The sequence below is a fragment of the Hemitrygon akajei genome, chromosome 5 (assembly GCF_048418815.1).
Source record: "Hemitrygon akajei chromosome 5, sHemAka1.3, whole genome shotgun sequence".
Taxonomy (NCBI): domain Eukaryota; kingdom Metazoa; phylum Chordata; class Chondrichthyes; order Myliobatiformes; family Dasyatidae; genus Hemitrygon; species Hemitrygon akajei.
In genome coordinates, this window is record NC_133128.1 from 104,139,702 (window position 1) to 104,167,562 (window position 27,861).

The 27,861-nt window shown below is 43.8% G+C and overlaps 1 protein-coding gene across 1 annotated transcript in view; it reads left to right on the plus strand.

Annotated features, from left to right (window-relative positions):
* Window positions 1-27,329, plus strand: part of ace2 (angiotensin I converting enzyme 2) — a 131,103-nt gene extending 103,774 nt beyond the window's left edge. Inside the window, exons 15-18 of the mRNA XM_073046158.1 lie at window positions 3,554-3,654; window positions 13,316-13,429; window positions 18,122-18,316; window positions 26,198-27,329. Coding sequence (XP_072902259.1) covers window positions 3,554-3,654; window positions 13,316-13,429; window positions 18,122-18,316; window positions 26,198-26,330 — 543 coding nt within the window. The 3' untranslated portion in view covers window positions 26,331-27,329. The remainder of the gene's footprint in view (window positions 1-3,553; window positions 3,655-13,315; window positions 13,430-18,121; window positions 18,317-26,197) is intronic.
* The last annotated feature ends 532 nt before the right edge of the window (window positions 27,330-27,861 follow it).

The window sequence follows — 27,861 nt, forward strand, 5'->3', positions numbered from 1 at the left end:
TCAACTTCCTTCCTAACTCCCTGTAGACTTTTTTCAGGACCTCTTCCTTTTTCCTACCTATATCATTAGTATCAATATGTACCACGACCTCTGGCTGTTCTCCTTCCCACCGCAGGATATCTTGGACAAAATCTGAAACATCCCAGACCCTGGCACCTGAAGGCAAATTACTAACTGAGTTTCTTTCCTGCATCCACAGAATCACCTGTCTGACACCGTAACTATAGAGTCCCCTATCACTACTGCCTTCCTCTTCCTTTCCTTACCCTTCTGAGCCACAGGGCTGGACTCTGTGCCAGAGGCGCGATCACTGTTACTTCCCCCAGGTAGGCTGTCCCCCCCTCAACAGTACTCAAACAGGAGTACTTATCATCAAGGGGTACAGCCACAGGGGTACTCTCTAGTACTTGACTCTTCTCCTTCCCCCTCCTGACTGTGACCCATTTGTCTGTCTCCCGTGGCCTCGGTGTAACCACCTGCCTATAGCTCCTCTCTATCACCTCCTCGCTCTCCCTGACCAGGCAAAGGTTATCAAGCTGCATCTCCAGTTCCCTAACTCCGTCCCTTAGGAGCTGCAGCTCGACACACCTGGTGCAGATATGGCTGTCTGGGAAGCTGGAAGACTCCAGAACCTCCCACATCTGACACCAAGCACAGAAAACTGGCCTCACAACACATACTTCCTCCTTTCCTCAATTAACACAGGTAAAACCTACCTCGCCTCATCCCATTACTGCCTAAGCCCATTGACCAAAGCCCTATCACTCTGCTGCCTCTCACTCCATTGCCCACTGGACGTTGTATGTTAGTCTTAATTAAATGAATTGCATGTAACTCATCAAAGCTCCCCATTTTGCTGACAAGTGTAATTACTTTAATTGCCATCAGAGTCATTATCTTTTAATGATTAACATGGGGGCAAAATCGAAAAGTGTGATGAATACAGGGCTGTAGGTGTTACATTTGAAAACATGCACTTTATAAAATATAGGACCATAAGATATAGGAGCAGAGTTAGGCCATTCCGTCATGGCTGGTCCAATTTTCCTCTCAGCCCCAGTCTCCTGCCTTCTCCCCATATCCCTTCATGCCCTGACAAGTCAAGAATCTATCAACCTCTGCCTTAAATGTACCCATTGACTTGGCTCCTCAACCACCTGTGACATCAACTTTCACAGATTCACCACTATCTGGCTAAAGAAGGATCTCCCAAATCCTGAGGCTCTGTCTTCTGGTCTTAGACTCGCATATCATAGGAAACATCCTCTCCACATTGACTCTATTGAATATGCCCTCTGGTATTTGACATTTCAAGTCTGGAAAAAAGACTCTATATACCTTAGGTACGCCTCTTATAAATTTATAATTTTTTCTCTGGTCTCCATATCAGAGGGCATATAATAGAGAAATAATTAATGGGAAGTTAAAGGATTAGGAAGGTTTTAAAAACCAACAGAAGGCAACTAAAAAAAAGCCATTAAGAAGGTAAAGATGGAATACAAAATCTAGCCAGTAACATTAAAGAGGATACCAAAAATTTCTTCAGATACATAAAGTGTAAAAGAGAGGTGAGAGTGGATATCAGACTGCTGGAAAATGATGCTGGAGAGGTAGTAATGGGGGACAACAAAATAGTGTATGAATTGAATAGGTACCTTGTATCAGTCTTCACTGTGGAAGTATGGTGGAAGTTCCAGGTGTCAGGGAACATGTGGTATGTGAAGTTACCATTACTAGAGAGAAGCTTTCTGAAAAACTAAAAAGGTCTGAACGTAGATAAGTTACCTGGAGCAGTTGGTGTACACCCCAGAATTCTGAAAGAGATGGCTGAAGAGATTGTGCAGGCATTAGTAATGATCTTTCAAGAATCACTAGATTCTGGAATGGTTCCAGAAGAATAGAAAATTGCAAACGTTACTCCATTCTTCAAGAAGAGAGAGAGGCAGAAGAAAGTAAACTATAGACCAGTTGGTCTGACCTCAGTAGTTGAGAAAATGTTGGAATTAATTATTAAGGATGAGATCTCAGGGTACTTGGAGGCACCTAATAAAATAGGCGATAGTCAACATGGTTTCCTCAAGGGAAGAAATAGCTTGCAGGATAGACAAAGGAGAATTGGTTAATGTTGTTTACTTGGAATTTCAGAAGGCCTTTGACAAGGTGTCACACATGAGGTTGTTATGAAGCCAAGGTATTACAGGAAAGATTCTAGCATAGATAAAGCAGTGTCTGATTGGCAGGAGGCATATAGTGGGAATAAAGGAAGCCTTTTCTAGCTGGTTACCAGGGGTTTGTGTTGGGACCAATTCTTTTTACATTATATTTGGATGTTAGAATTGATGGCTTTGTTGCAAATTTATAGACAATATGAAGGAATATGGAGGTTTTGAGGAAGTAGAGAGGCTACAGAAGGACTTAGATAGGAAAATGGGCACAGAAATGGCAGATGGAATTGAGTGTTGGGAAATGCATGCTCATGAATTTTGCAGAAGAAATGAAAGGGTTGACTATTTTCTAAATGGAGAGAAAATAAAAAAAACTGAGGTGCAAAGGGACTCAGGAGTCCTTGTTCAGGATTTCCTAAAGGTTAATTTGCAGTTTGAGTTTGTGGTGAAGAAGGCAAATGCAATATCAACGTTCATTTCAAGAGGACTAGAATATCAAAGCAAGTGTTTTAATGTTGAAACTTTACAAAGCATTGGTGAGGCCTCACTTGAAGTATTGTGAGCAGGTTTGGGCACTTATCTTAGAAAGGATGTGCTAAAACTGGAGAGGGTTCAAAGGTGGTTCACAAAAATGATTGAATGTCTTGTCACATGAAGAGCATATGATGATTCCGAGCATGTATTCACTGAAATTCAGAAGAATGAGGGGGGATCTTATTGAAACCAAATAGTGAAAAGCCTTGATAGAGTGGATATGGAGAGAATGCTTTCTATGGTGGGAGAGTCTAAGTCCAGAGGACATAGCCTCAGAATAGAGGAGCATCATTTTAGAATGAAAAAAAGGAGGAATTTCTTTAGCCAGAGATTAGTGAACCTGTGGAATTCTTTACCACGGGCAGCTTTAGAGGCCAAGTCTTTAGGTATATTTAAGGCAGAGGTTAATAGATTCTTGATTGATCAGAGCATGAAGGGATACAGGGAGAAGGCAGGAGAGTAGGGCTGAGAGGAAAATTGGATCAGCCATGATGAAATGGCGGAGCTGACTCGATGGGCCAAATGGTTCAATTCTGCTCCTACATCTTATGGTCTTTTGGTCTCCCCTCAACTTCTGATGCTTAAGAGATAACAATCTGAGTTTGTCCAATTTCTTCTTATCATCCCGGTAAAATCTTGGTGAACCACTTCTGCACCCTAGGCAAGTCCTCCACATTTGTTTTATAGTGAGTCAATTGGAAGTACACACGTGCAGTTCTGTAGAAGTTGTTTACTATGGGTTTAATATATCATGCTGTAGTTAATGTATTTGGTTCCAATAATAATATTTTGTCTGTTATATCTTTGAAAGCACAGGGTGAGAATGTTAACAGTGCACTGTAATTTGATTTCAGTATACATGGGATTCAAGTGAAAAGTACTTTTTCCAATCAACTGTGGCATTTTCAATGAGAAAATACTGGCAAGAATCTAAAGACCAGCCTACCAACTTTGTGTATGTTACTATCCGTCTCTTTATGTTTCTCTCTTTTACACTGCCGACTTGCTTAGAGTTTAGGTTTTAAGCCAAGTGAATGCTAATGATGCTGGGTTAGGTAAATGTTATACTATTACAAGAATATATAGGGAGCTGTATTGTTTTTGCCCCTGTATGCTATTTAAGACTGAGTTGTTGCTGCTGCCTCACAGAAGGTGAAATCAGACCATTGGATCAACATTTCCAAATTTGAGGCAGGAACCAGGTGAACTTGTTGAACATCTCCTTACGAGTCAGTAAAAGAAACAGTGAATTCACATAAATGGATAGGAGGTTAAAGGCCTAACTCATTTGGAGCCCATTGTAATCAGATGCTATAACTGGGAAGGAAGCTCTTGTAATCACATTGGTCCTTGACTAGTTCTGTGGAAAGAAGCAGTTACACAACAGAAATAACAGAATTTTTAAAAAGGTGGAAAGGCAATGAAGAGGCTGTGGATAATAACATGAGTTCATACTGAAAAAGTATGCCCTGTCCTTGGATGAACCTTTAGATGTGTAAGTTGAAAAGAAAATATAGAGAGGAAATGTCAAAGGAGGAATAAAAGGATTAAATCAGAATAGGCATCCTGTGCAACCTGATGAGGAGTTTATGAATGTACAACACAACTACACTCGCACTGCCTTAGGATGAAGTTTAACTGTGATGTTTGAGATGAGAATGTGATGTTCACTGCATTTCCAAAGACTGTCTATGACCCACCCATGCTAGGAGCACAATGATCAATTAACCGACCAGTCTAGGTTAGATTTAGAACATGTGAGGAAATTGAGCTGTTGGGGGAAACACATGCAGTTAGAGGGAGAACTCCACGCAGGTAGCACCAGGGATTAGATCAAATCCTGGTCTCTGGAGCTGGGTATCAGCAGAACTACCTGCTGTGCCACTGCTCCACCTTTCAGCTTCCTCTGGCCACAGACTGCACTTGTTCATCATAATCTGGCAGCAACAGATAACAGTGACCCCACCTCAGTCTCCCAAATTAGTGAATTTACCAGCCCAGCTGCCAGCTATCTCCTCAGTTACCTGCTGATAGTTCCCTATTCGACGTAATTTCACACCCCTGTTGCATTCTGAATCTCATCAGCCCTCTGTGTGAATTACTTCCTCCTCATTTATTCATTTCAGCATGGTTATTGCTCCACAACTTCTGCAAAACCCTCTGGAAGTTTCAACATCTTTATCACATAAAATTTAAACTGTTTAATTTTTGAAGGGAGATTCAGTGGCTGCAGAAAAGTCATCAGCATTGTGTGTTGCCTCCCGCTGCCGGGGTCAAACGTATTTCTGGATGGCTGCAGATATAGTTCTTGGGAAGAGGATGAGCTACCACAGATTGGCACAAAGGATGAGGGCCTGTAGAATGAGCATAGGGAGTTAAGTAAGACATTAAAATACAAGACGACGAGGGGAGTGACCTCTGGTGCCACATGAAATGGGCCAGATGAATTCATAGAAACTGTAGTGTTCTCGCACAGGTGTAAAAAACTCTGAACTAAACACCAAGTATAAACTGGTCAATGAGGCGCGTTCCCAGTAAGATTAACCATTTACTGTTCACTCTTCCACATTAACGTATGGTGAAAACTGTTGATAAAACAATACAAAATATATACAGTATTTGTTTCCTTCTTGGTATCACATTTACATCATAAATACTTGCAAAAGTAAAACTACAACAACTATATTACATTAAAGTGCAACATACAGTCAGAATCTACCTACGCCATCAACTGCTTTAAATACACTTCAACACAAACTATCCGCAACTCTTTAAATAACAAAGAACATAAACTTTATCAACCGTCATTACTTTTAACAGAATCAACGTTAACATTTTTACTTCAACATATCGAATATCTTAAGAACTTACGACGTTGCTTCTCTGATGTTTCTAGTGCATAGAAAGAAAACTTTTCTCGTGCTGATCCTGCACACATAACCCCCTCCTTCCCGTTTCTCCAAACCGGTATTTTCCCACAAACACAGTGAAACTGGGTGTGATGTCATCGCATGCCGCGATATATCACAGAAAATGAATTTACTTCTAACAGCCTTAACTTTAACTAAAAAATAATTACAAACGAATTACTAAAGCGAAAATATAATAAAGCTAAACAAATGCCTTAAAAGCAACACAGAAACAGAAAACTACAGCAGAGTACAGGCCATTTGGCCCACAATGTTGTGCCAACCCTTAAACCCTGCCTTCCATATAACCCTCCACCTTAAATTCCTCTATCTACCTGTCTAGAAGTCTTTTAAATTTCACTAGTGTATCTGCCTCCACCACTGACTCAGGCAGTGCATTCCACGCACCAACCACTCTCTGAGTAAAAAAAAACATCCTCTAATTTCCTCCTTGAACTTTCCCCCTTACCTTAAAGCCATGTCCTCTTGTATTGAGCAGTGGTACCCTGGGGAAGAGGCACTGGTTGTCCACTCTAGCTATTCCTCTTAATATCTTGTATACCTCTATCATGTCTTCTCTCATCCTCCTTCTCTCCAGAGAGTAAAGCCCTAGCTCCCTTAATCTCTGATCATAATGCATACTCTCTAAACCAGGCAGCATCCTGGTAAATCTACTCTGTACCCTTTCCAATGCTTCCACATCCTTCCTATTGTGAGGCGACTAGAAATGGACACTGTACTCCAAGTGTGGCCTAACCAGAGTTTTATAGAGCTGCATCATTACCCCGCAACTCTTAAACTCTATCCCTCAACTTATGAAAGCTAACACTCCATAAGCTTTCCTAACTACCCTATCTACCTGTGAGGCAACTTTCAGGGATCTGTGGACATGTATCCCCAGATCACTCTGCTCCTCCACACTTCCAAATATCCTGCCATTTACTTTGTACTCTGCCTTGGAGAAGTGTACCACCTCACACTTCTCCGGGTTGAACTCCATCTGCCACTTCTCAGCCCACTTCTGCATCCTATCAATATCTCTCTGCAATCTTCGACAATCCTCAACACTATCTACAACACCACCAACCTTTGTGTCCTCTGCAAACTTGCCAACCCACCCTTCTACCCGCACATCCAGGTTGTTAATAATAATCAGGAAAAGTAGAGGTCCCAGAACCGATCCTTGTGGGACACCACTAGTCACAACCCTCCAATCCGAATGTACTCCCTTCACCATGACCCTCTGCTTTCTGCAGGCAACCCAATTCTGAATCCACCTGGCCAAACTTCCCTGGACTATCCTCATCTATATAACCATATAACAATTACAGCACGGAAACAGGCCATCTCGGCCCTTCTAGTCCATGCCAAATGCTTAGTCTCACCTAGTCCCACTGGCCCACACTCAGTTCATAACCCTCCATTCCTTTCCTGTCTATATACCTATCCAATTTTACTTTAAATGACAATACTGAACCTGCCTCTACCACTTCTACTGGAAGCTCGTTCCACACAGCAACCACTCTCTGAGTAAAAAAATTCCCCCTCGTGTTACCCTTAAACTTTTGCCCCCTCTCAACCCATGTCCTCTTGTTTGAATCTCCCGGGGTGACCAAGGATGGGAGCTCAATATTCAGGAGGGATAGACAGGAAAGAAAAGGAGGTGGGGTAGCATTGCTGGTTAGAGAGGAGATTAATGCAATAGAAAGGAAAGACATTAGCCTGGAGGATGTGGAATCGATATGGGTAGAGCTGCATAACACTAAGGGGCAGAAAACGCTGGTGGGAGTTGTGTACAGGCCATCTAACAGTAGTAGTGAGGTTGGGGATGGCATTAAACAGGAAATTAGAAATGCGTGCAATAAAGCAACAGTAGTTATAATGGGTGACTTCAATCTACATATAGATTGGGTGAACCAAATTGGTAAGGGTGCTGAGGAAGAGGATTTCTTGGAATGTATGCAGGATGGTTTTCTGAACCAACATGTCGAGGAACCAACTAGAGAGCAGGCCATTCTAGATTGGGTATTGAGCAATGAGGAAGGGTTAGTTAGCAGTCTTGTCGTGCGAGGCCCCTTGGGTAAGAGTGACCATAATATGGTGGAATTCTTCATTAAGATGGAGAGTGACATAGTTAATTCAGAAACAAAGGTTCTGAACTTAAAGAAGGGTAACTTTGAAGGTATGAGATGTGAATTAGCTAAGGCAGACTGGCAAATGATACTCAAAGGGTTGACGGTGGATATACAATGGCAAGCATTTAAAGATCACATGGATGAACTACAACAATTGTTCATCCCAGTTTGGCAAAAGAATAAACCAGGGAAGGTAGTGCACCCATGGCTGACAAGTGAAATTAGGGATAGTATCAAGTCCAAAGAAGAAACATATAAATTAGCAAAAAAAGCAGCACACCTGAGGACTGGGAGAAATTCAGGGACCAGCAGAGGAGGACAAAGGGCTTAATTAGGAAAGGGAAAAAAGATTATGAGAGTAAGCTGGCAGGGAACATAAAAACTGACTGTAAAAGCTTTCATAGACACGTGAAAAGAAAAAGATTGGTCAAGACAAATGTAGGTCCTTTACAGTCAGAAACAGGTGAATAGATCATAGAGAACAAAGACATGGCAGACCAAATGAATAATTACTTTGGTTCTGTCTTCACTAAGGAGGAAATAAATAATCTTCCAGAAATAGTAAGGGACCGAGGGTCTAGTGAGATGGAGGAACTGAGGGAAATACATGTTAGTAGGGAAGTGGTGTTAGGTAAATTGAAGGGATTAAAGGCAGATAACTCCCCAGGGCCAGATGGTCTGCATCCCAGAGTGCTTAAGGAAGTAGCCAAAGAAATAGTGGATGCATTAGTGATAATTTTTCAAAACTCCTTAGATTCTGGATTAGTTCCTGAGGATTGGAGGGTGGCTAATGTAACCCCACTTTTTAAAAAAGGAGGGAGAGAGAAACTGGGGAATTATAGACCGGTTAGTCTGACATCGGTGGTGGGGAAAATGCTAGAGTCGGTTATCAAAGATGTGATAACAGCACATTTGGAAAGAGGTAAAATCATCGGACAAAGTCAGCATGGATTTGTGAAAGGAAAATCATGTCTGACGAATCTTATAGAATGTTTTGAAGATGTAACTAGTAGAGTGGATAGGGGAGAGCCAGTGGATGTGGTATATTTAGATTTTCAAAAGGCTTTTGACAAGGTCCCACACAGGAGATTAGTGTGCAAACTTAAAGCACACAGTATTGGGGGTATGGTATTGATGTGGATAGAGAATTGGTTGGCAGACAGGAAGCAAAGAGTGGGAGTAAACGGGACCTTTTTAGAATGGCAGGCAGTGACTAGTGGGGTACCGCAAGGCTCAGTGCTGGGACCCCAGTTGTTTACAATATATATTAATGATTTAGACGAGGGAATTAAATGCAGCATCTCCAAGTTTGCGGATGACACGAAGCTGGGCGGCGGTGTTAGCTGTGAGGAGGATGCTAAGAGGATGCAGGGTGACTTGGATAGGTTAGGTGAGTGGGCAAGTTCATGGCAGATGCAATTTAATGTGGATAAATGTGAGGTTGTCCACTTTGGTTGCAAGAACAGGAAAACAGATTATTATCTGAACAGTGGCCGATTAGGAAAAGGGGAGGTGCCACGAGACCTGGGTGTCATTGTACACCAGTCATTGAAGGTGGGCATACAAGTACAGCAGGCGGTGAAAAAGGCAAATGGTATGTTGGCATTCATAGCAAAAGGATTTGAGTACAGGAGCAGGGAGGTTCTACTGCAGTTGTACAGGGCCTTGGTGAGACCGCACCTAGAATATTGTGTGCAGTTTTGGTCCCCTAATCTGAGGAAAGACATTCTTGCCATAGAGGGAGTACAGAGAAGGTTCACCAGATTGATTCCTGGGATGGCAAGACTTTCATATGAAGAAAGACTGGATCGACTAGGCTTATACTCACTGGAATTTAGAAGATTGAGGGGAGATCTTATTGAAACGTATAAAATTCTAAAGGGATTGGACAGGCTAGATGCAGGAAGATTGGTTCCGATGTTGGGGAAGTCCAGAATGAGGGGTCACAGTTTAAGGATAAAGGGGAAGCCTTTTAGGACTGAGATGAGGAAAAACTTCTTCACACAGAGAGTGGTGAATCTGTGGAATTCTCTGCCACAGGAAACAGTTGAGGCCGGTTCATTGGCTATATTTAAGAAGAAGTTAGATATGGCCCTTGTGGCTAAAGGGATCAGGGGGTATGGAGAGAAAGCAGGTACAGGGTTCTGAGTTGGATGATCAGCCATGATCATACTGAATGGCGGTGCAGGCTCGAAGGGCTGAATGGCCTACTCCTGCACGTATTTTCTATGTTTCTATGTTTCCCCTACTCTCAATGGAAAAAGCCTATCCACGTCAACTCTATCTATCCCCCTCATAATTTTAAATACCTCTATCAAGTCCCCCCTCAACCTTCTACACTCCAAAGAATAAAGACCTAACTTGTTCAACCTTTCCCTGTAACTTAGGTGCTGAAACCCAGGTAACATTCTAGTAAATCTTCTCTGTACTCTCTCTATTTTGTTGACATCTTTCCTATAATTCGGTGACCAGAACTATACACAATACTCCAAATTCGGCCTTACCAATGCCTCGTACAATTTTAACATTACATCCCAACTCCTATATTCAATGCTCTGATTTATAAAGGCCAACATACCAAAAGCTTTCTTCACCACCCTATCCACATGAGATTCCACCTTCAGGGAACTATGCGCCATTATTCCTAGATCACTCTGTTCTACTGCATTCTTCAATGCCCTACCATTTACCATGTATGTCCTATTTGGATTATTCCTACCAAAATGTAGCACCTCACACTTATCAGCATTAAACTCCATCTGCCATCGTTCAGCCCATTCTTCTAACTGGCCTAAATCTCTCTGCAAGCTTTGAAAACCTATTTCATTATCCACAACGCCACCTACCTTAGTATCACCTGCATACTTACTAATTCAATTTACCACCTCATCATCCAGATCATTAATGTAAATGAGAAACAACATTGGACCCAGTACAGATCCCTGAGGCACACCACTAGTCACCGGCCTCCAACCTGACAAACAGTTATCCACCACTACTCTCTGGCATCTCCCATCCAGCCACTGTTGAATCCATTTTACCTCTTCAATATTAATACCTAACATATTAATATTAATACGCCTGGTCACCTCCTCAAAGAACTCTATTAAGTTTGTTAGACATGATCTGCCCTTCACAAAGCCATTCTGACTGTCCCTGGTCAGACCATGATTCTCTAAATGCCCATAGATTCTATCTCTAAGAATCTTTTCCAACAGCTTTCCCTCCACAGATGTAAGGCGTACTGGTCTATAATTACCCAGATTATCCCTATTACATTTTTGAATAAGGGGACAACATTCACCTCCTTCCAATCCTCTGGTACCATTTCTGTGGACAATGAGGACATGAAGGTCCTAGCCAGAGGCTCAGCAATCTCTTCCCTCGCCTCGTGGAGCAGCCTGGAGAATATTCCGTCAGGCCCTGGGGACTTAACCGTCCTAATGTATTTTAATAGCTGCAACACCTCCTCTCCAGAACAACAACCTCACTCATATTGTCCTCACCATCATCAAGTTCCCTCTCATTGGTGAATACCAAAGAGAAGTATTCATTGAGGACCTTGCTCTCTTCCACAGCCTCCAGGCACATCTTCCCACCTTTATCTCTAATCAGTCCTATCTTCACTCCTGTCAACCTTTTGTTCTTCACATAATTGAAGAATGCCTTGGAGTTTTCCTTTACCCTACTCACCAAGGCCTTCTCATGCCCCCTTCTTGCTCTCCTCAGCCCATTCTTAAGCTCCTTTCTTGCTACCCTATATTCCTCAATAAACTCATCTGATCCTTGCTTCCTAAACCTCTGGTATGCTGCCTTCTTCCATCTGACTAGATTCTCCACCTCACTTGTCACCCATTGTTCCTTCACGCTACCATTCTTTATCTTCCTCACGGGGACAAATTTATCCCTAATATCCTGCAAGAGTTCCCTAAATATCGACCACATGTCCATAGCACATTTCCCTGCAAAAGCATCATCCCAATTCACACCTGCAAGTTTTAGCCTTATAGCCTCATAATTTGCCCTTCCCCAATTAAAAATTTTCCTGTCCTCTCTGATTCTATCCTTTTCCATGATAACATTAAAGGCCAGGGAGCGGAGATCACTGTCCCCCAGATGCTCACCCACTGAGAGATCTGTGACCTGACCCGGTTCATTACCTAATACTAGATCTAGTATGGCATTCCCCCAGTCGGCCTGTCAACATACTGTGACAGGAATACTTTGGATCTCTTCTAGGGTAGGAGTGACCTATACGTTGCCACAGACAGCTGTAGAGACTGAGGCAGGAGAATGGGGTTGAGAGGGATACGAAATCAGCCAAGATGGAATGGTGGAGCTGAGTCAATGGGCAGAATGCTCCTATGTCTTTTGGTCCTATAGTCTTATTTTCTCCTCCAGTATGGTCTTCGGTAATCCCTCATCAGTGACATTGGTGTGTAGTTATCAAGTTTATTGTTTATGCCTTTTCTGAATGAGGTACCATCCTTTGTTCTTTAGCATGCTTCCACATCCAAGGAAGACTGGAGCTTGAGATTTGATTTTGTGCTATTTCCATCTCTGCCTTTCTCAGTACCTTAGAATGTATCTGTCCAGACCAGATAACTTGTAAGTTTACCAATCAATTTAGCCTTTCCTCTCAATCTACATTCATTTAATCCAATCTTTTCCTTGCCCTCCCATTGTAACAATCATCCTTTTTAGTGTAGATATGTATCTAGCCAATACCTCAATCATGCCCTTTGCCTCTGCAAGATGGTATCCCTAATTAGCCCATCATTCTTTTAACCATTTTTTTACTTTTCAACCATGTACAAAATGCACTTTAAGATATCTGGTGATGTGGCCTTCGATTATGTTTTGTCCTTAAATCCAGGCCATTTTTGTTGTTCATTATCAATTGTTATTTCACTGTTCCCATGGAGTAAGACTGTGTTGACATTACACTCCTACTGCATAGTTTCTGGTCCACCCGCAGATTCACAGTAGAAGTGGGTGATTAGTAGATTTGCCTTAGAGCCTGGGTGCAATGAAATAGATCATAGAGACCAAGGTCTTCTGGGAAGGAATGGAAGAGAGTTCAGCTTCATGGTTACCTGCAGCAGTGCCAAGGTATGGCACTCTCTGGCAAGTTGGTACCTCACTCCATGCACACAGGTTTGGAGATACACAGGTGTGAAGACTCCTCTTCCTGACAAACCAGTCCCTGAGCTGGCAGCCAGGTAGGCTGTCACTGCGGCAGCCTCTACTTGAAGTCACACTGGGTTCTCATGTTTGCGCACTTTGTTCTAATTTCACATCTCACATAAAGGAAAGCCCAGGTATCAGGCTAGAGTCTGTGCTCAGGCTCCAGAAAGGAACTTGAACATGCAATGTGATTCCACACTGAGTGAGCTCAGGCCAATCTGTCTGAATCCAGTTTGTGATTGGAGCAGGCTGTTGGTCACTCCCACAAGTACTGCCTTCAGTTCACAGTCTAACCACTGTACATGTATGAGTGTATTGAGAATGCGAGGGAGATAGACTACTAACTTTAATCATTGCCTACCTGCTTTTCTTTATTTTCACACAGGGCCGAAAATGTACACATATTCGATGAAACAAAAAGGATCTCATTTCATTTCTTTGTTGTCAACCCAAACAACACAGAGGTTATTCCAAAGGCTGATGTGGAGGAAGCCATCAGGTAGCTACTGGAGGTCCTCATTCACACGGAAAAAATAATCCATATGCACTTTCTGCAAAACAACAGTTCATCTCAGCAGGAAGACTCCACCAGTGCAGTCGGGTGAAACAACAGCATCGCTTCCTTACAGCTTTTAGAAAAATATCAAAGTTGAAAATGAATGTATGGTTCTGACTGAAAGAATAAAGCCACCAATAATCTGAAATCTGCTCCCTCTGTCCTGATCAGCGACCTCGCCTATTGCCTGACTCCCTCTGTCCTGATCAGCAACCTCGCCTATTGCCTGACTCCCTCTGTCCTGATCAGCAACCTCGCCTATTGCCTGTCTCCCTCTGTCCTGCTCAGCAACCTCGCCTATTGCCTGACTCCCTCTGTCCCGCTCAGCAACCTCGCCTATTGCCTGACTCCATCTGTCCTGATCAGCAACCTCGCCGATTGCCTGTCTCCCTCTGTCCCACTCAGCAACCTCGCCCATTGCCTGACTCCCTCTGTCCCGCTCAGCAACCTCGCCTATTGCCTGACTCCCTCTGTCCTGATCAGCAACCTCGCCTATTGCCTGACTCCCTCTGTCCCGCTCAGCAACCTCGCCTATTGCCTGACTCCCTCTGTCCCACTCAGCAACCTCGCCTATTGCCTGACTCCCTCTGTCCCGCTCAGCAACCTCGCCTATTGCCTGACTCCCTCTGTCCCGCTCAGCAACCTCGCCTATTGCCTGACTCCCTCTGTCCTGATCAGCAACCTCGCCTATTGCCTGACTCCCTCTGTCCTGATAAGCAACCTCGCCTATTGCCTGTCTCCCTCTGTCCCGCTCAGCAACCTCGCCTATTGCCTGACTCCCTCTGTCCCACTCAGCAACCTCGCCTATTGCCTGACTCCCTCTGTCCCACTCAGCAACCTCGCCTATTGCCTGACTCCCTCTGTCCCACTCAGCAACCTCGCCTATTGCCTGATTCCCTCTGTCCCGCTCAGCAACCTCGCCTATTGCCTGACTCCCTCTGTCCCACTCAGCAACCTCGCCTATTGCCTGACTCCCTCTGACCAGATCAGCAACCTCGCCTATTGCCTGACTCCCTCTGACCAGATCAGCAACCTCGCCTATTGCCTGACTCCCTCTGACCAGATCAGCAACCTCGCCAATTGCCTGACTCCCTCTGTCCTGCTCAGCAACCTCGCCTATTGCCTGACTCCCTCTGTCCCGCTCAGCAACCTCGCCTATTGCCTGACTCCCTCTGTCCCACTCAGCAACCTCGCCTATTGCCTGACTCCCTCTGTCCCGCTCAGCAACCTCGCCTATTGCCTGACTCCCTCTGTCCCACTCAGCAACCTCGCCTATTGCCTGACTCCCTCTGTCCCGCTCAGCAACCTCGCCTATTGCCTGACTCCCTCTGACCAGATCAGCAACCTCGCCTATTGCCTGACTCCCTCTGTCCCGCTCAGCAACCTCGCCTATTGCCTGACTCCCTCTGTCCCGCTCAGCAACCTCGCCTATTGCCTGACTCCCTCTGTCCCGCTCAGCAACCTCGCCTATTGCCTGACTCCCTCTGTCCCGCTCAGCAACCTCGCCTATTGCCTGACTCTCTCTGTCCCGCTCAGCAACCTCGCCTATTGCCTGACTCCCTCTGTCCTGCTCGGCAACCTCGCCTATTGCCTGACTCCCTCTGTCCTGCTCGGCAACCTCGCCTATTGCCTGACTCCCTCTGTCCCGCTCGGCAACCTCGCCTATTGCCTGACTCCCTCTGTCCTGCTCGGCAACCTCGCCTATTGCCTGACTCCCTCTGTCCTGCTCAGCAAACTCGCCTATTGCCTGACTCCCTCTGTCCCGCTCAGCAACCTCGCCTATTGCCTGACTCCCTCTGTCCCGCTCAGCAACCTCGCCAATTGCCTGACTCCCTCTGTCCTGCTCAGCAACCTTGCCTATTGCCTGACTCCCTCTGTCCCGCTCAGCAACCTCGCCTATTGCCTGACTCCCTCTGTCCCACTCAGCAACCTCGCCTATTGCCTGACTCCCTCTGTCCCGCTCAGCAACCTCGCCTATTGCCTGACTCCCTCTGACCAGATCAGCAACCTCGCCTATTGCCTGACTCCCTCTGTCCCGCTCAGCAACCTCGCCTATTGCCTGACTCCCTCTGTCCCGCTCAGCAACCTCGCCTATTGCCTGACTCCCTCTGTCCCGCTCAGCAACCTCGCCTATTGCCTGACTCACTCTGTCCCGCTCAGCAACCTCGCCTATTGCCTGACTCTCTCTGTCCCGCTCAGCAACCTCGCCCATTGCCTGACTCCCTCTGTCCCGCTCAGCAACCTCGCCTATTGCCTGACTCCCTCTGTCCCGCTCAGCAACCTCGCCTATTGCCTGACTCTCTCTGTCCCGTTCAGCAACCTCGCCTATTGCCTGACTCCCTCTGTCCTGCTCAGCAACCTCGCCTATTGCCTGACTCCCTCTGTCCTGCTCGGCAACCTCGCCTATTGCCTGACTCTCTCTGTCCCGTTCAGCAACCTCGCCTATTGCCTGACTCCCTCTGTCCCGCTCGGCAACCTCGCCTATTGCCTGACTCTCTCTGTCCCGTTCGGCAACCTCGCCTATTGCCTGACTCCCTCTGTCCCGCTCGGCAACCTCGCCTATTGCCTGACTCCCTCTGTCCCGCTCGGCAACCTCGCCTATTGCCTGACTCCCTCTGTCCTGCTCGGCAACCTCGCCTATTGCCTGACTCCCTCTGTCCTGCTCAGCAACCTCGCCTATTGCCTGACTCCCTCTGTCCTGATCAGCAACCTCGCCTATTGCCTGACTCCCTCTGTCCTGCTCAGCAACCTCGTCTATTGCCTGACTCCCTCTGTCCCGCTCAGCAACCTCGCCTATTGCCTGACTCCCTCTGTCCCGCTCAGCAACCTTGCCTATTGCCTGACTCCCTCTGTCCTGCTCAGCAACCTCGCCTATTGCCTGACTCCCTCTGTCCCGCACAGCAACCTCGCCTATTCCCTGACTCCCTCTGTCCCGCTCAGCAACCTCGCCTATTGCCTGACTCTCTCTGTCCCGTTCAGCAACCTCGCCTATTGCCTGACTCCCTCTGTCCTGCTCAGCAACCTCGCCTATTGCCTGACTCCCTCTGTCCTGCTCAGCAACCTCGCCTATTGCCTGACTCCCTCTGTCCTGATCAGCAACCTCGCCTATTGCCTGACTCCCTCTGTCCCGCTCAGCAACCTCACCTATTGCCTGACTCCCTCTGTCCTGATCAACAACCTCGCCTATTGCCTGACTCCCTCTGTCCCGCTCAGCAACCTTGCCTATTGCCTGACTCCCTCTGTCCTGCTCAGCAACCTCGCCTATTGCCTGACTCCCTCTGTCCCGCACAGCAACCTCGCCTATTCCCTGACTCCCTCTGTCCCGCTCAGCAACCTCGCCTATTGCCTGACTCTCTCTGTCCCGTTCAGCAACCTCGCCTATTGCCTGACTCCCTCTGTCCTGCTCAGCAACCTCGCCTATTGCCTGACTCCCTCTGTCCTGCTCAGCAACCTCGCCTATTGCCTGACTCCCTCTGTCCTGATCAGCAACCTCGCCTATTGCCTGACTCCCTCTGTCCCGCTCAGCAACCTCGCCAATTGCCTGACTCCCTCTGTCCCGCTCAGCAACCTCGCCTATTGCCTGACTCCCTCTGTCCTGATCAGCAACCTCGCCTATTGCCTGACTCCCTCTGTCCTGCTCAGCAACCTCGCCTATTCCCTGATTTTTCATTCATGATGTGGCTCATAGGTCAGAGGCGGACAATGAATCAAGTTAAAATGGCATCCAGTGTAACAACCAGACTCATTTTGGTCAAATGTTTGACGTAACAATATTTTCAATTTTAAACATACAGCTAAATTGAAATGGTAATTTGGCCAGCCTCCCCTCATGGGAGGAGGTATAGGAGCCTGAGGGCTCACACTTGGTGTTTTAGTTCTTCCTAAAAGTCAGCCTTCAGGAAGAGGTTCTTCTGTCAGACTACTGAGTGATCCATAAACCCACAAACAGAACCGCATTACCAAGCTTTTCAACTATTTATTATTGTTGTAAGTTACAGTCTTTTTTATGTCTTGTACGGAACTGCCGCCACAAAACAGTAAATTTCACAACATATATCAGTGATAATAAACCTGATTCTGATTCTCACTTCCAGCTGCCTCAGAAGAGCAGCCAGCATAACCTGGGACCCCACCCACCTAGACATTCTCTCTTTTCCGTCCTGTCAGAGCTGAGAACATGCAGCACCAGGATCAAGGACTGCTTTTATCCTGCTTTTAACAGACCTTTGAATAGATCTCTCATACATATGATAAAAATGAACACTTTTGTGATCCTTGCCTTTTATTTATTTGCACAGTAACATTAACACTAAATGCTGCATTCTGCTTTCCCTTTCTGCCACTTCAATGTATTTATGTGCAGAATGATCAGTCTGGATGGCACACAAACAATAGCTTTAAGCTGTGTCTTTGTACATATGTCAGTAATAAAGCAATTCCGATTCCTTTTGCATGGCAGGACTGCAAACTACCCATACTGTCTTTGTGACCTAAGATGTCAAATGGATATTAATTATTGCCTTTTCTATGGCAGATACACACACCAGAGAAACTTTCCTTGAGCAGGTCATTAGTTTAATTTAGAAATGTATTGCAGAATTTCTGAGACTGAACACAAATTACTTTCTGTCACAGGATGAACAGGAATCGATTCAACAATGCATTCCTACTAAACGATGACACACTTGAGTTTGTTGGTATTCCACCCACTTTTGCTCCAGTGAGTGAGGCTTCTGTCACTGTCTGGCTCATTGTGTTCGGAGTTATCATCAGCTTGGTATGCATCGGACTAATCATCTTGATCGTTAGTGGATACAGAGCTAAGAAACTGTGAGTACCCTGGAAAAAGGTATCTTTGGAATTAACTAGGAGAGAGAAAATTGTCTAAAAATAACTAAATTCCATTAACAAGAGAAAATACTTAGAATCTAATATACAGTAAAGAAAAGAGGAACTCCTATATAAATATGTAAAAATAGCTCTTATTTCTAATGTAAAGTGGTAGATGTCAGAAGCAAAAGATGAAAGTACTGTAGAAAAATAGCTATAGAGCAGCAGATAAATAAACAAGGGCATATCAGCAAAGGAATCTTCTGCAACAATAATACTGCAAAATTGTACAGATTACAGAAATTGGAGACAGTACGGTCTATGAAAAAGAGTGTGGATAGATAGAAACAGTAATGATATGGGAAATAGCAAGGAACATGGGGGAAACAAGGGCTTTGGAACAGTAATGGCTATGGGAAAAGGAAGAGTAAAGAGTGATAGTTTATTATAATCCTCATGCAAAATACCTGAAATAGGGATGGTAGTCAAGCAGAATCTGTAGGGAGAGAGAGAGAGAAGGAGATGGAGTTAATTTTGTCTTTGACAGGTAGCACAGTGGCATATCTAATAGAGCCCTGCAGTTCCAGAAGCTCAGGTTCAACCCTGACCTCAGTTGCTGTCAATATGTAGTTTGCACATTCTCTCTGAGACTGTGCTGATTCCTCTAGGTGCTCTGGTTTCCTCCTACATACTGGAGACTTGTGGGATAATAGGTCAGTTTTCCACTATAAATGTCTCTAGTGTGCAGGTAATATGGTAGAATCTGGGTAGAATTGATCAGAATTTGTGGAGAATTAAAAAGGATTAGCGTAGAATCCGTGTCATTGGGGTTTGATAACCAGCACTCTGTGTTCTGTGTTCTGATTGTATGGACTGCTTCTGCGCTGCATATAAGCATATAACAATTACAGCATGAAAACAGGCCATCTCGGCCCTTCTAGTCTGTGCCGAACACTTACTCTCACCTAGTCCCACTGACCTGCACCAGCCTACAACCCTCCATTCCTTTCCTGTCCATATACCTATTCAATTTTACTTAGAATGACAATACTGAACCTACCTCTACCACCTCTACTGGGAGCTCTTCCCACACAGCTACCAGTCTCTGAGTAAAGAAGTTCCCCCTCATGTTACCCCTAAACTTTTGCCCCCAACTCTCAATTCATGTCCTCTTGTTTGAATCTCCCCTACTCTCAATGAAAAAAGCCTATCTATCCCCCTCATAATTTTAAATACCTCTATCAAGTCTCCCCTCAACCTTCTACACTCCAAAGAATAAAGACCTAACTTGTTCAACCTTTCTCTGTAACTTAAGTGCTGAAACCCAGGTAACATTCTAGTAAATCTTTTCTGTACTCTCTCTGTTTTGTTGACATCTTTCCTATAATTCAGTGACCAGAACTGTACACAATACTCCAAATTTGGCCTTACCATTGCCTTGTACAATTTTAACATTACATCTCAACTCCTATACTCAATGCTCTGATTTATAAAGGCCAACATACCAAAAGCTTTCTTCACCACCCTATCCACATGAGATTCCACCTTCAGGGAACTATGCACCATTATTCCTAGATCACTCTGTTCTACTGCATTCTTCAATGCCCTACCATTTACCATGTATATCCTATTTTGATTAGTCCTACCAAAATGTAGCACCTCACACTTATCAGCATTAAACTCCATCTGCCATCTTTCAGCATAATTCTGACCCCATGACATCTCATCAAAATCAGAAACAAAAATTATAGTTAGAAATTAAAATGATGGAGAAGGGAGAGGGGCTGGAGAGAACAATGATGTGAAAGGAGTCAGCAATCTGTGGTGGCAGCCAAGAGAGGACAGTGAAGGTTTATTTGTTGTATCTGGTCTGTCTAGGGGAAGGCATAGAAAGCAAAGACAGAGAACAGAACACAACCAAAAGAAAACATAATGCTAAAACTGTGATAACTGTACCCTGCCACTGGGAGAGTGGCCCCCTCGCCTTCACCATTCCCCATCCCCTTTTCCCTCTCTCACTTTATCTCCTTGCCTGACCATTGCCTCCTTCTGGAGCTCCTCACCTTTTCTTTCTTCCACGGCCTTCTGACCTCTTCCATTAGACTCCTTCCTTCTCCAGCCCTGTATCTCTTTCACAATCAACTTCCCAGCTCTTTACTTCACCCCTCCCCCTCCTGGTTTCACCCATCACTTGGTGTTTCTCTCTCCCCTCCACCCACCTTTTAAATATGAGTCCTCATCTTTTTTTCTCAAGTCCTGTTGAAGGGTTTCAGCCCAAAATGTCAACTGTACTCTTTTCCATAGATGCTGCTTGGCCTGCTGAGTTCCTCTTGCAGTTTGCGTGTGTGTAGGATTTTCAGCATCTGCAGATTTTCTCTTGTTTGACTTGTTACCATTAAGGGTGCATTCGGTATTGAATCCCATGATCAATAATCTGCCCAAAATGAAAATCGGATGCTCTTCCTTAGTCTGCATTCAGTTTCTCCACAGCAGAGGAAACCACATTGTGAGCACCAAATGCAGGACTCTGAATTAGAAAAAGTCCAATTCACCTGAAAGGTAGGAAGGAAAGAGACGAAAAGACAACTGTTGCACCTCCTTCCCTAGCATGGGAAATTGCTGTGGGAGTGAGAGTGAGTATTCGTGGAGATGAAAAAGTGGACCAGAGAGTCACTCAAAATGGAGAAGATGTGCCTTTTGCTGGCATAATGTTGAAAGCAGCATAGTTGTCGAGGATGGAATGGGAGGGTAAGATGAACCCCATCACTTGTTTGTGTGGGGAAACAAGGCGTGAGGTGGAAAAGATGAGATTGGGAAACCTTTGAAGATGAATACAGAGCTAAAAGTTTTATTCCCAGAGGATACAGTAGATCTGAGGACACCGGGAGATTGAAATAAAGTCCTTCCAGGAGGCACAGTGTGCAGAAAGTTTGTCAGGATATCTGTGTGAATTGGTGGAAGTGTGATAGATACTGGTCTCTAACCTGTCCCCTAAGATGGAGGTAGAGGCTCTCAGAGGGGAAGAGTCTAAGAAGGTTATGTGAACATCAGAACAGGGTGGAAATGGGCAGGAGGAAATGGACTAGGAGGGCCGGAATGGCCTGTTTCCGTGCTGTGATTGTTATATGGTATATGGTAAATGATTCAGAAAAACTTAAGCTCTTTAGGAGAGGAGCAAACCGCACCAATATGGTCATACAGTCACAGTGTTATACAGCATAGAGAAGACAGTCCTACAGATCACAGAGTTACACAGCATTAGAGTTACACAGTCAGAGAGGTATACACTCAGAGGGAGATACACTCATATACATTCAGAGAGATATACAGTCAGAGAGATATACAGTCAGAGAGATATACGCTCCGAGAGATATACAGTTGTAGAGATATACATAGAGTCATACACCGTAGAGTTAAGCAGTCACAGAGACATATATCTGGGGCGTCCTACAGCCTTAGAGTCATGCACTCATATAGTTATTCAGAATAGAGTTATACGGGACAGTTTTATACAATTCACAGTGTTATACACACATAGATTTATAGAGTTATACGGTTTTAGGATTACACAGTCAGTCATCAGTTATACAATCGTAGAGTCATACACCATAGAGTTATACAGTCAGAGTTGTACAGACACAGAGTTGTACACATCATAGGGTTATAGCCTTACAGTTATACAGTTGTAGAGTTACACACCATAGAGTTATGCAGCATATTTTTATACGTTCATTGTGTTATACAGTCATAGAGCTCATAGTTATGCAGTCTAGTTACACAGTCACTGAGTCATATGGTCATAGATTCATACATGCATAGAGTTAAACAGCATCATTTAATACATTCATACTGTTATATTGTCATAGAGTTCACAGAGATATGAAGTCTTTGTGTTATACAGTCACTGAGTCATACAGTCATAGAGTTATACAGTCTCAGAGTTATAATGTCAGAGTTATACTGTCATTTATATAGTCACGGAGTTATACAGTCACAGAGTTATACTGTCACCGAGTTATACTGGCACAGAGTTATACTATCAGTTATAAAGTCATAGAGTTATACAGTCACAGTTATACTGTCACTGAGTTATACAGTCTCAGGTTACACTGTCAAAGTTATACTGTCAGTTATACAGTCACAGAATTATACTGTCACAGAGGTATACTGTCACCGAGTTATACTGTCATAGAGTTATACAGTCTCAGAGTTATACAATCACAGAGTCATGCATTCGTGGAGTCATACTGTTGTAGGGTCATACAGTCGTAGGCTCATACTGTTGTAGATTCATACAATCATATAGTATACTCATAGGGTCATACAGTCCATAACCCTCATACAATCAACGAGTTATACAGCATTTCTTTTGAATATTATTACTATGCCTGTATCAATCACTTCTGGAAGTTCATTCCATATACACATCAGCCTCTGAATGAAGAATCTAGCCTTCAAGATCTCTTACCTTGAACCCATGCCTTCTTGTTTTAAGTCCCTCTTTCCCAAAGAAAAAGACTGTGTGAATATACCCTATCTCTCTCCCCGCTTTCAACTTTATAAGGTCATTCCTGAATTTTCTACACTCCAAAGAAAATGGTCAACCTGCCCAACCTCTCCCTATAATTCAGGCCCTCCAGTCATAGCTGCATCCTCAAAACTCTTTTTTGCACTCTTCCCACTTCACTGTTGTCATTCCTATAACAAAGTGACCAAAGCTGTAGCCAATCTTCGTAAGTGTTCTGGAAAAATAGTTATGGAGGTGGGTTGAAATCTAGTGTTCCTCAGAGAGATGGTCAAGCCAGACTCAGCCAAATTCCAACATAGACATCCTTGATGAGGAGAAATTGCATGTTTTTTTTTGGTTTTTATACTGTACATTCACTTTTCAGATTCACAATGTTGCTATAACAGTCCATCTCTTGCTGTAATTGTCCATCTCTGATTGCCCTGAGAAGGTGGTGGAGAGCCTCCTTTGTCAGGCAGGGGAGGGTGGTAGTGGGTGAAAACTGGTCGGGGTTTTGTGATAAGCAATGTAGAGGGATTGGGCATCAGTTAGGACCAAGAAAATGGCAGAGGCATCAGAGATGCTATAAATATAACTGGGATGACTTTGGAGAAGGGGAAAGGGAATAAACAAGGTTAGAAGAAATATGTTCTGTCGGCAAGAATAGGCTGAATACAGGACCTACCCGTTTGTAGATCTTAGGGAGCGTGTGGAGCTGTGCCTGACTGGATGTAATGCTGTTATGGCTGTGGAGGTAATGTTCAGAATCAGAATCAGAATCAGGTTTAATATCAATGGCATGTGTCGTGAAATTTGTTAACTTTGGGTAGATATATAGATACTTTATTGATCCCAAAGGAAATTAAAGCGTCACAGTAGCATTACAAGTGCACAGATTCAGATATTAGAAGAAAAATAAGAAAAGATAAAAAGTAAGTTACCTCAAACGGTCCAACAGGATGGGGGTCATCATTCCCTGGCTATAGGTTGACTCATTATAGAGCCCTATTGCACTATAATATAGTGCATGTATAGCGGTCTTTAGAGCAGTGCAGTTGTCTTAGTCTATTACTAAATGTTCTCCTCTGTTCAGCCAAGGTGGCATGCAGAGGGTGAGAAACATTGTTCAGAATTGTCAGGATTTTCTGTAGGGTCCTTTGTTCCATCACAGCCTCCAGTGTGTGCAGTTTGACTCCTATCATAGAACCTGCCTTTCTAATCAGTTTATTGAGCCTGTTGACATCACCCATGTTGATGCCATTACCCCAGCACACCACAACATAGAAGATTGTACTGGTGATAACAGAATGGTAGAACATGTGAAGGAGGGGCCTGCATACTCCAAAAGACCTCAGTCTCCTCAGGAAGTAGAGGAGACTCTGACCTTTCTTGTACACAGCTTCTGTCTTGGTGCTCCACTTGTCTGTCATCCAGGTGCACCCCTGGTACTTGTAGATCCTCACCTTCAACAGTAACAGGGAGCAATGCAGGCTTAGTCTTCCTAAAGTCCATCACCATCTCCTTTGTCTTACTGATGTTGATCTGCAGGTGATTCAGCTTACAAGTCCTTCACTAGGGCGCTGTGTTCATCCTCCCGTCCTCCCTTTATACATCTAACTATTGCTGAGTCATCAGAGAATTTCTACAGATGACATGACTCAGCTTTGTATCTAAAGTCCAATATACAGGGTAAACAGGAAGGGAGCCAATACAGTCCCTCATGGGACCCCAGTGCTGCTTATAGCCATGTCAGGTAGTCCATTAATCAGGATACAATGGAAGTGCCAACCTGCGCTGAATGGAGCTTTTCCCCCAGCAATGAGGGCTGTATGGAATTGAAGGCACTTGAGAAATCAAAAATCACGACCCTCACAGTGCTGCCCTGCTTACCCAAATGGGAGTAAGCTCTGTTCAGCAGGTAGATGACAGGATCGTTGACTCCAATTTATGGCAGCAATACAATGATAAATAAATATAGAGAAAAAAATGGAATTGCAGTAAGTTCCCAGAGGAAATAAGGTTAGTGACCGACTAGAAGACAGAAGCCTGGAATTCAGTGGTGAAGATGCTGTCTGAAGTGAGATGTGAAGAGCTGTGAGAAAGATGGCCTGAAGGTTGAAGTTAGTTCAGCAAACCAGATCTAAGTCACACTTGTCAGCAGGTATGATGTCAATAGTATAATTAACCCTTGGTAAGAAGAATATTGCAGGCTCAGCACTAAGAACTGTGGAAAATGAGAAGTCAGGAGGATGGGAACAATAAGGATTATAGCCACAGTAAATAAGGACTATGGGGAATAGCAGACTCTTTGGGAACTCTAGGAATGAATGGGGTAATAAAAATTACCATAGCCCATGAAGATCAGTGATGATATGAGGAACATAAAAGACAGCAAAATGTACGGGTAGTTCCTCTATAATGCCACTATTGTGTTCCTAAGAAAACGTGCCTTATAAAAATATGTGCTTTAAAAACTATTGGGCCAATGGGAGCTAAATTTTCTCTGCAGGATTTTTTAAAAAAGGTAATTTTAATAGCTATGTAAATGTTTATTTTGTACTGCCAGCTGAAAGTGCAAAAGGTGGGATGTTACATAATTCAGTAGAATATCACTGCACAATGTCAATAGAAGAGTTTGTTTCTACTGGTCACGCACAATTAAATTGGCAGCCTGGGAACTTAAGACAGGGTGTTGTCTGATTACTGTAGGGCTAGTTTCACCATCAAAATCACTTTTTACTTGGGGAGGGGGGTTGACTCAATAGCGTAGTGGTTAGCTTGAGGCTATTAGATGCCAGAGACCCAAGTTCAATTCCACCACTGTCTTGGAAGAGCTTATATGTTCTCCCCCTGACATAGTGAGTTTCTCCCACATTCCAAAGATGTATTGGTTAATTGGTTGCATGAGTGTAATTGGGCTGTGCAGTTTTGTTGTCTCAAAAAGGCCTATTAGCATGTTACATCTCTAATTAAATATAAATAAATGATTCAGCTTGTGTAATACAGTTTTTCCTAATTCTTCAAATGCATTACATTCAATTCACATAAGGAGACTTGTGTTTTATCAGAACAGTCTTTTCCAACACAAGGTCAGCAGTAGGGGTTCCACAATGTTTAATAGCATTCACAGCTCCGCACTAAATGAACAGCCCAAATCTGCCTCATTGATATTCACAGTCCACACCCATGTCACAGATGCAATCAGCCAATTATTGTCTATTGAGGTTGGAACTTTGAAGTGTTATTTCTTGAATACTGGATTCTGGATCTAATCTGTTGGTTGATGTTCTCATTTCAAATTCAAAGGCAAACTGGCATTGGATATAATTGGATGTTTGTTCTGAGTAATGTTACTCTTCGTTTCTTAATTCCAGGAAAGCAAAAGCACAAAACACTGAAGAAGATGGTGGTGAACTTCACAAGAGCAAAGATGAGGACATCAAGATGGCAGGAGGAATAAAAAATGAAGCTTTCCATCCTGATGAGCCAGTGAATACAGAGATGTAAAAGATCCACTTCCTTATAATTTTCTCTCATTCCCAGGACAAGGTGAATGCCCATTGATTAACCTTTGAACCCATTCCAATTATACTGAAGCTCTTGAACAGATGTGATTATTGCAAGCTGTCCTATTTCCAGCAACAGCATTAGTGCACAATTATCAGTTTAGATATTGCAAGCTGCTGAAATTTATCCCACAGACATTTCCCTGAGAAATCTAGAAATAAAAAAACTACAAGCATATGGCCTCTACAAGCATATCTTCTACAACAGTACTATAGGAGCACCTTCACCGTGAGGACAGCAGGCGTTCAAGAAGGCACCTCACCACTGCCTTCTCATAGGAATAGAGATGGATAATAAATGCTGACCTTGCCAGTGACACTGAGACACCCACCTTCAAAAAAGAAAATAATCCTACTCCATAGTGTCATTTTCATCCTGAAAGAAGGGAGAAGGATCAACTCTGAATTGTAGCAGTGGAAGGATCCTTATCAGTCAGGCTTCACTGGTCTTAATACTTGCCTGGCCATAGAATTTAAAATACCATCTAATATTGTGAGCTGCAGATTCTAGTGATATTTTATTAACCCTAAGAGTAGATGGGACCAAAAACAACAGCATTTGAAGGGATTTAGTGTGAGATCTACTTGTCTCTTGCACACTGGCAACACACTCTTCTCCCACAATCTTCCAAGAACCTCAATCATTCAATAAGAACACCTTGATATAACAAACTGGAGAAGATTCATACTGTTAATAACATGCTGACATCTTCTGTGAACCCTTTCATTTGACTCTCTGCTCCATTTTTGTGCTGTTGAGGTTAGTAAAGTAACATAAAGACATTAAATGAGATCCTAAGGTGATTGTCCAAGCAAGATTTAAAAGCACGTTTTCCCACCACAGACTACGACTGGTGCTCAGCTCTGCTCTTTTAGACAAGTTTCACTGTAACCACTGAATGAAAGTTTCAAATAAATAAAGATATATCAGAGCCCCTTTCTTTGGTTTTCCCATGTGAATATTTACTGTTTTATGGGTAAATATGACCTTCGCTAATTTTTACAGATACACCATAGAAAGCTGTGTATCACAGCTCTGTACCACAACTGCTCTGCCCAAGATCACAAAAAATCTTGTGATCAGTTTATCATGAAAACCAGCCTCTCCTCCATCGAGTCTGTCTACACATCCCACTATCTTGGGAAAACAGCCAATATAATCAAGGACTCTTCCGACCTCAGTCACTCTCTCTTCTCCTACCTCATGTCATACATACCATGGCTTCTATTCCACTCTTGTGGGGCTCTTCATTGAACCTCTCCAAAAGTTCAAAATACATACATGTCTTGATATACTATCCTGAAATTCAGTTTCTTGGGGGCATTCACAGTAAGTACTAAGAAACACAATAGAATCAATGAAAAATCACACAACAAAGTGACACTGTCGGTACCTCCAGTTGAACTTTGTCTTTTTGTGTGTTTTCCCCCTAGCCATCAGTCTGTGGTTTTGTACTGCCATGTGCTCTTGT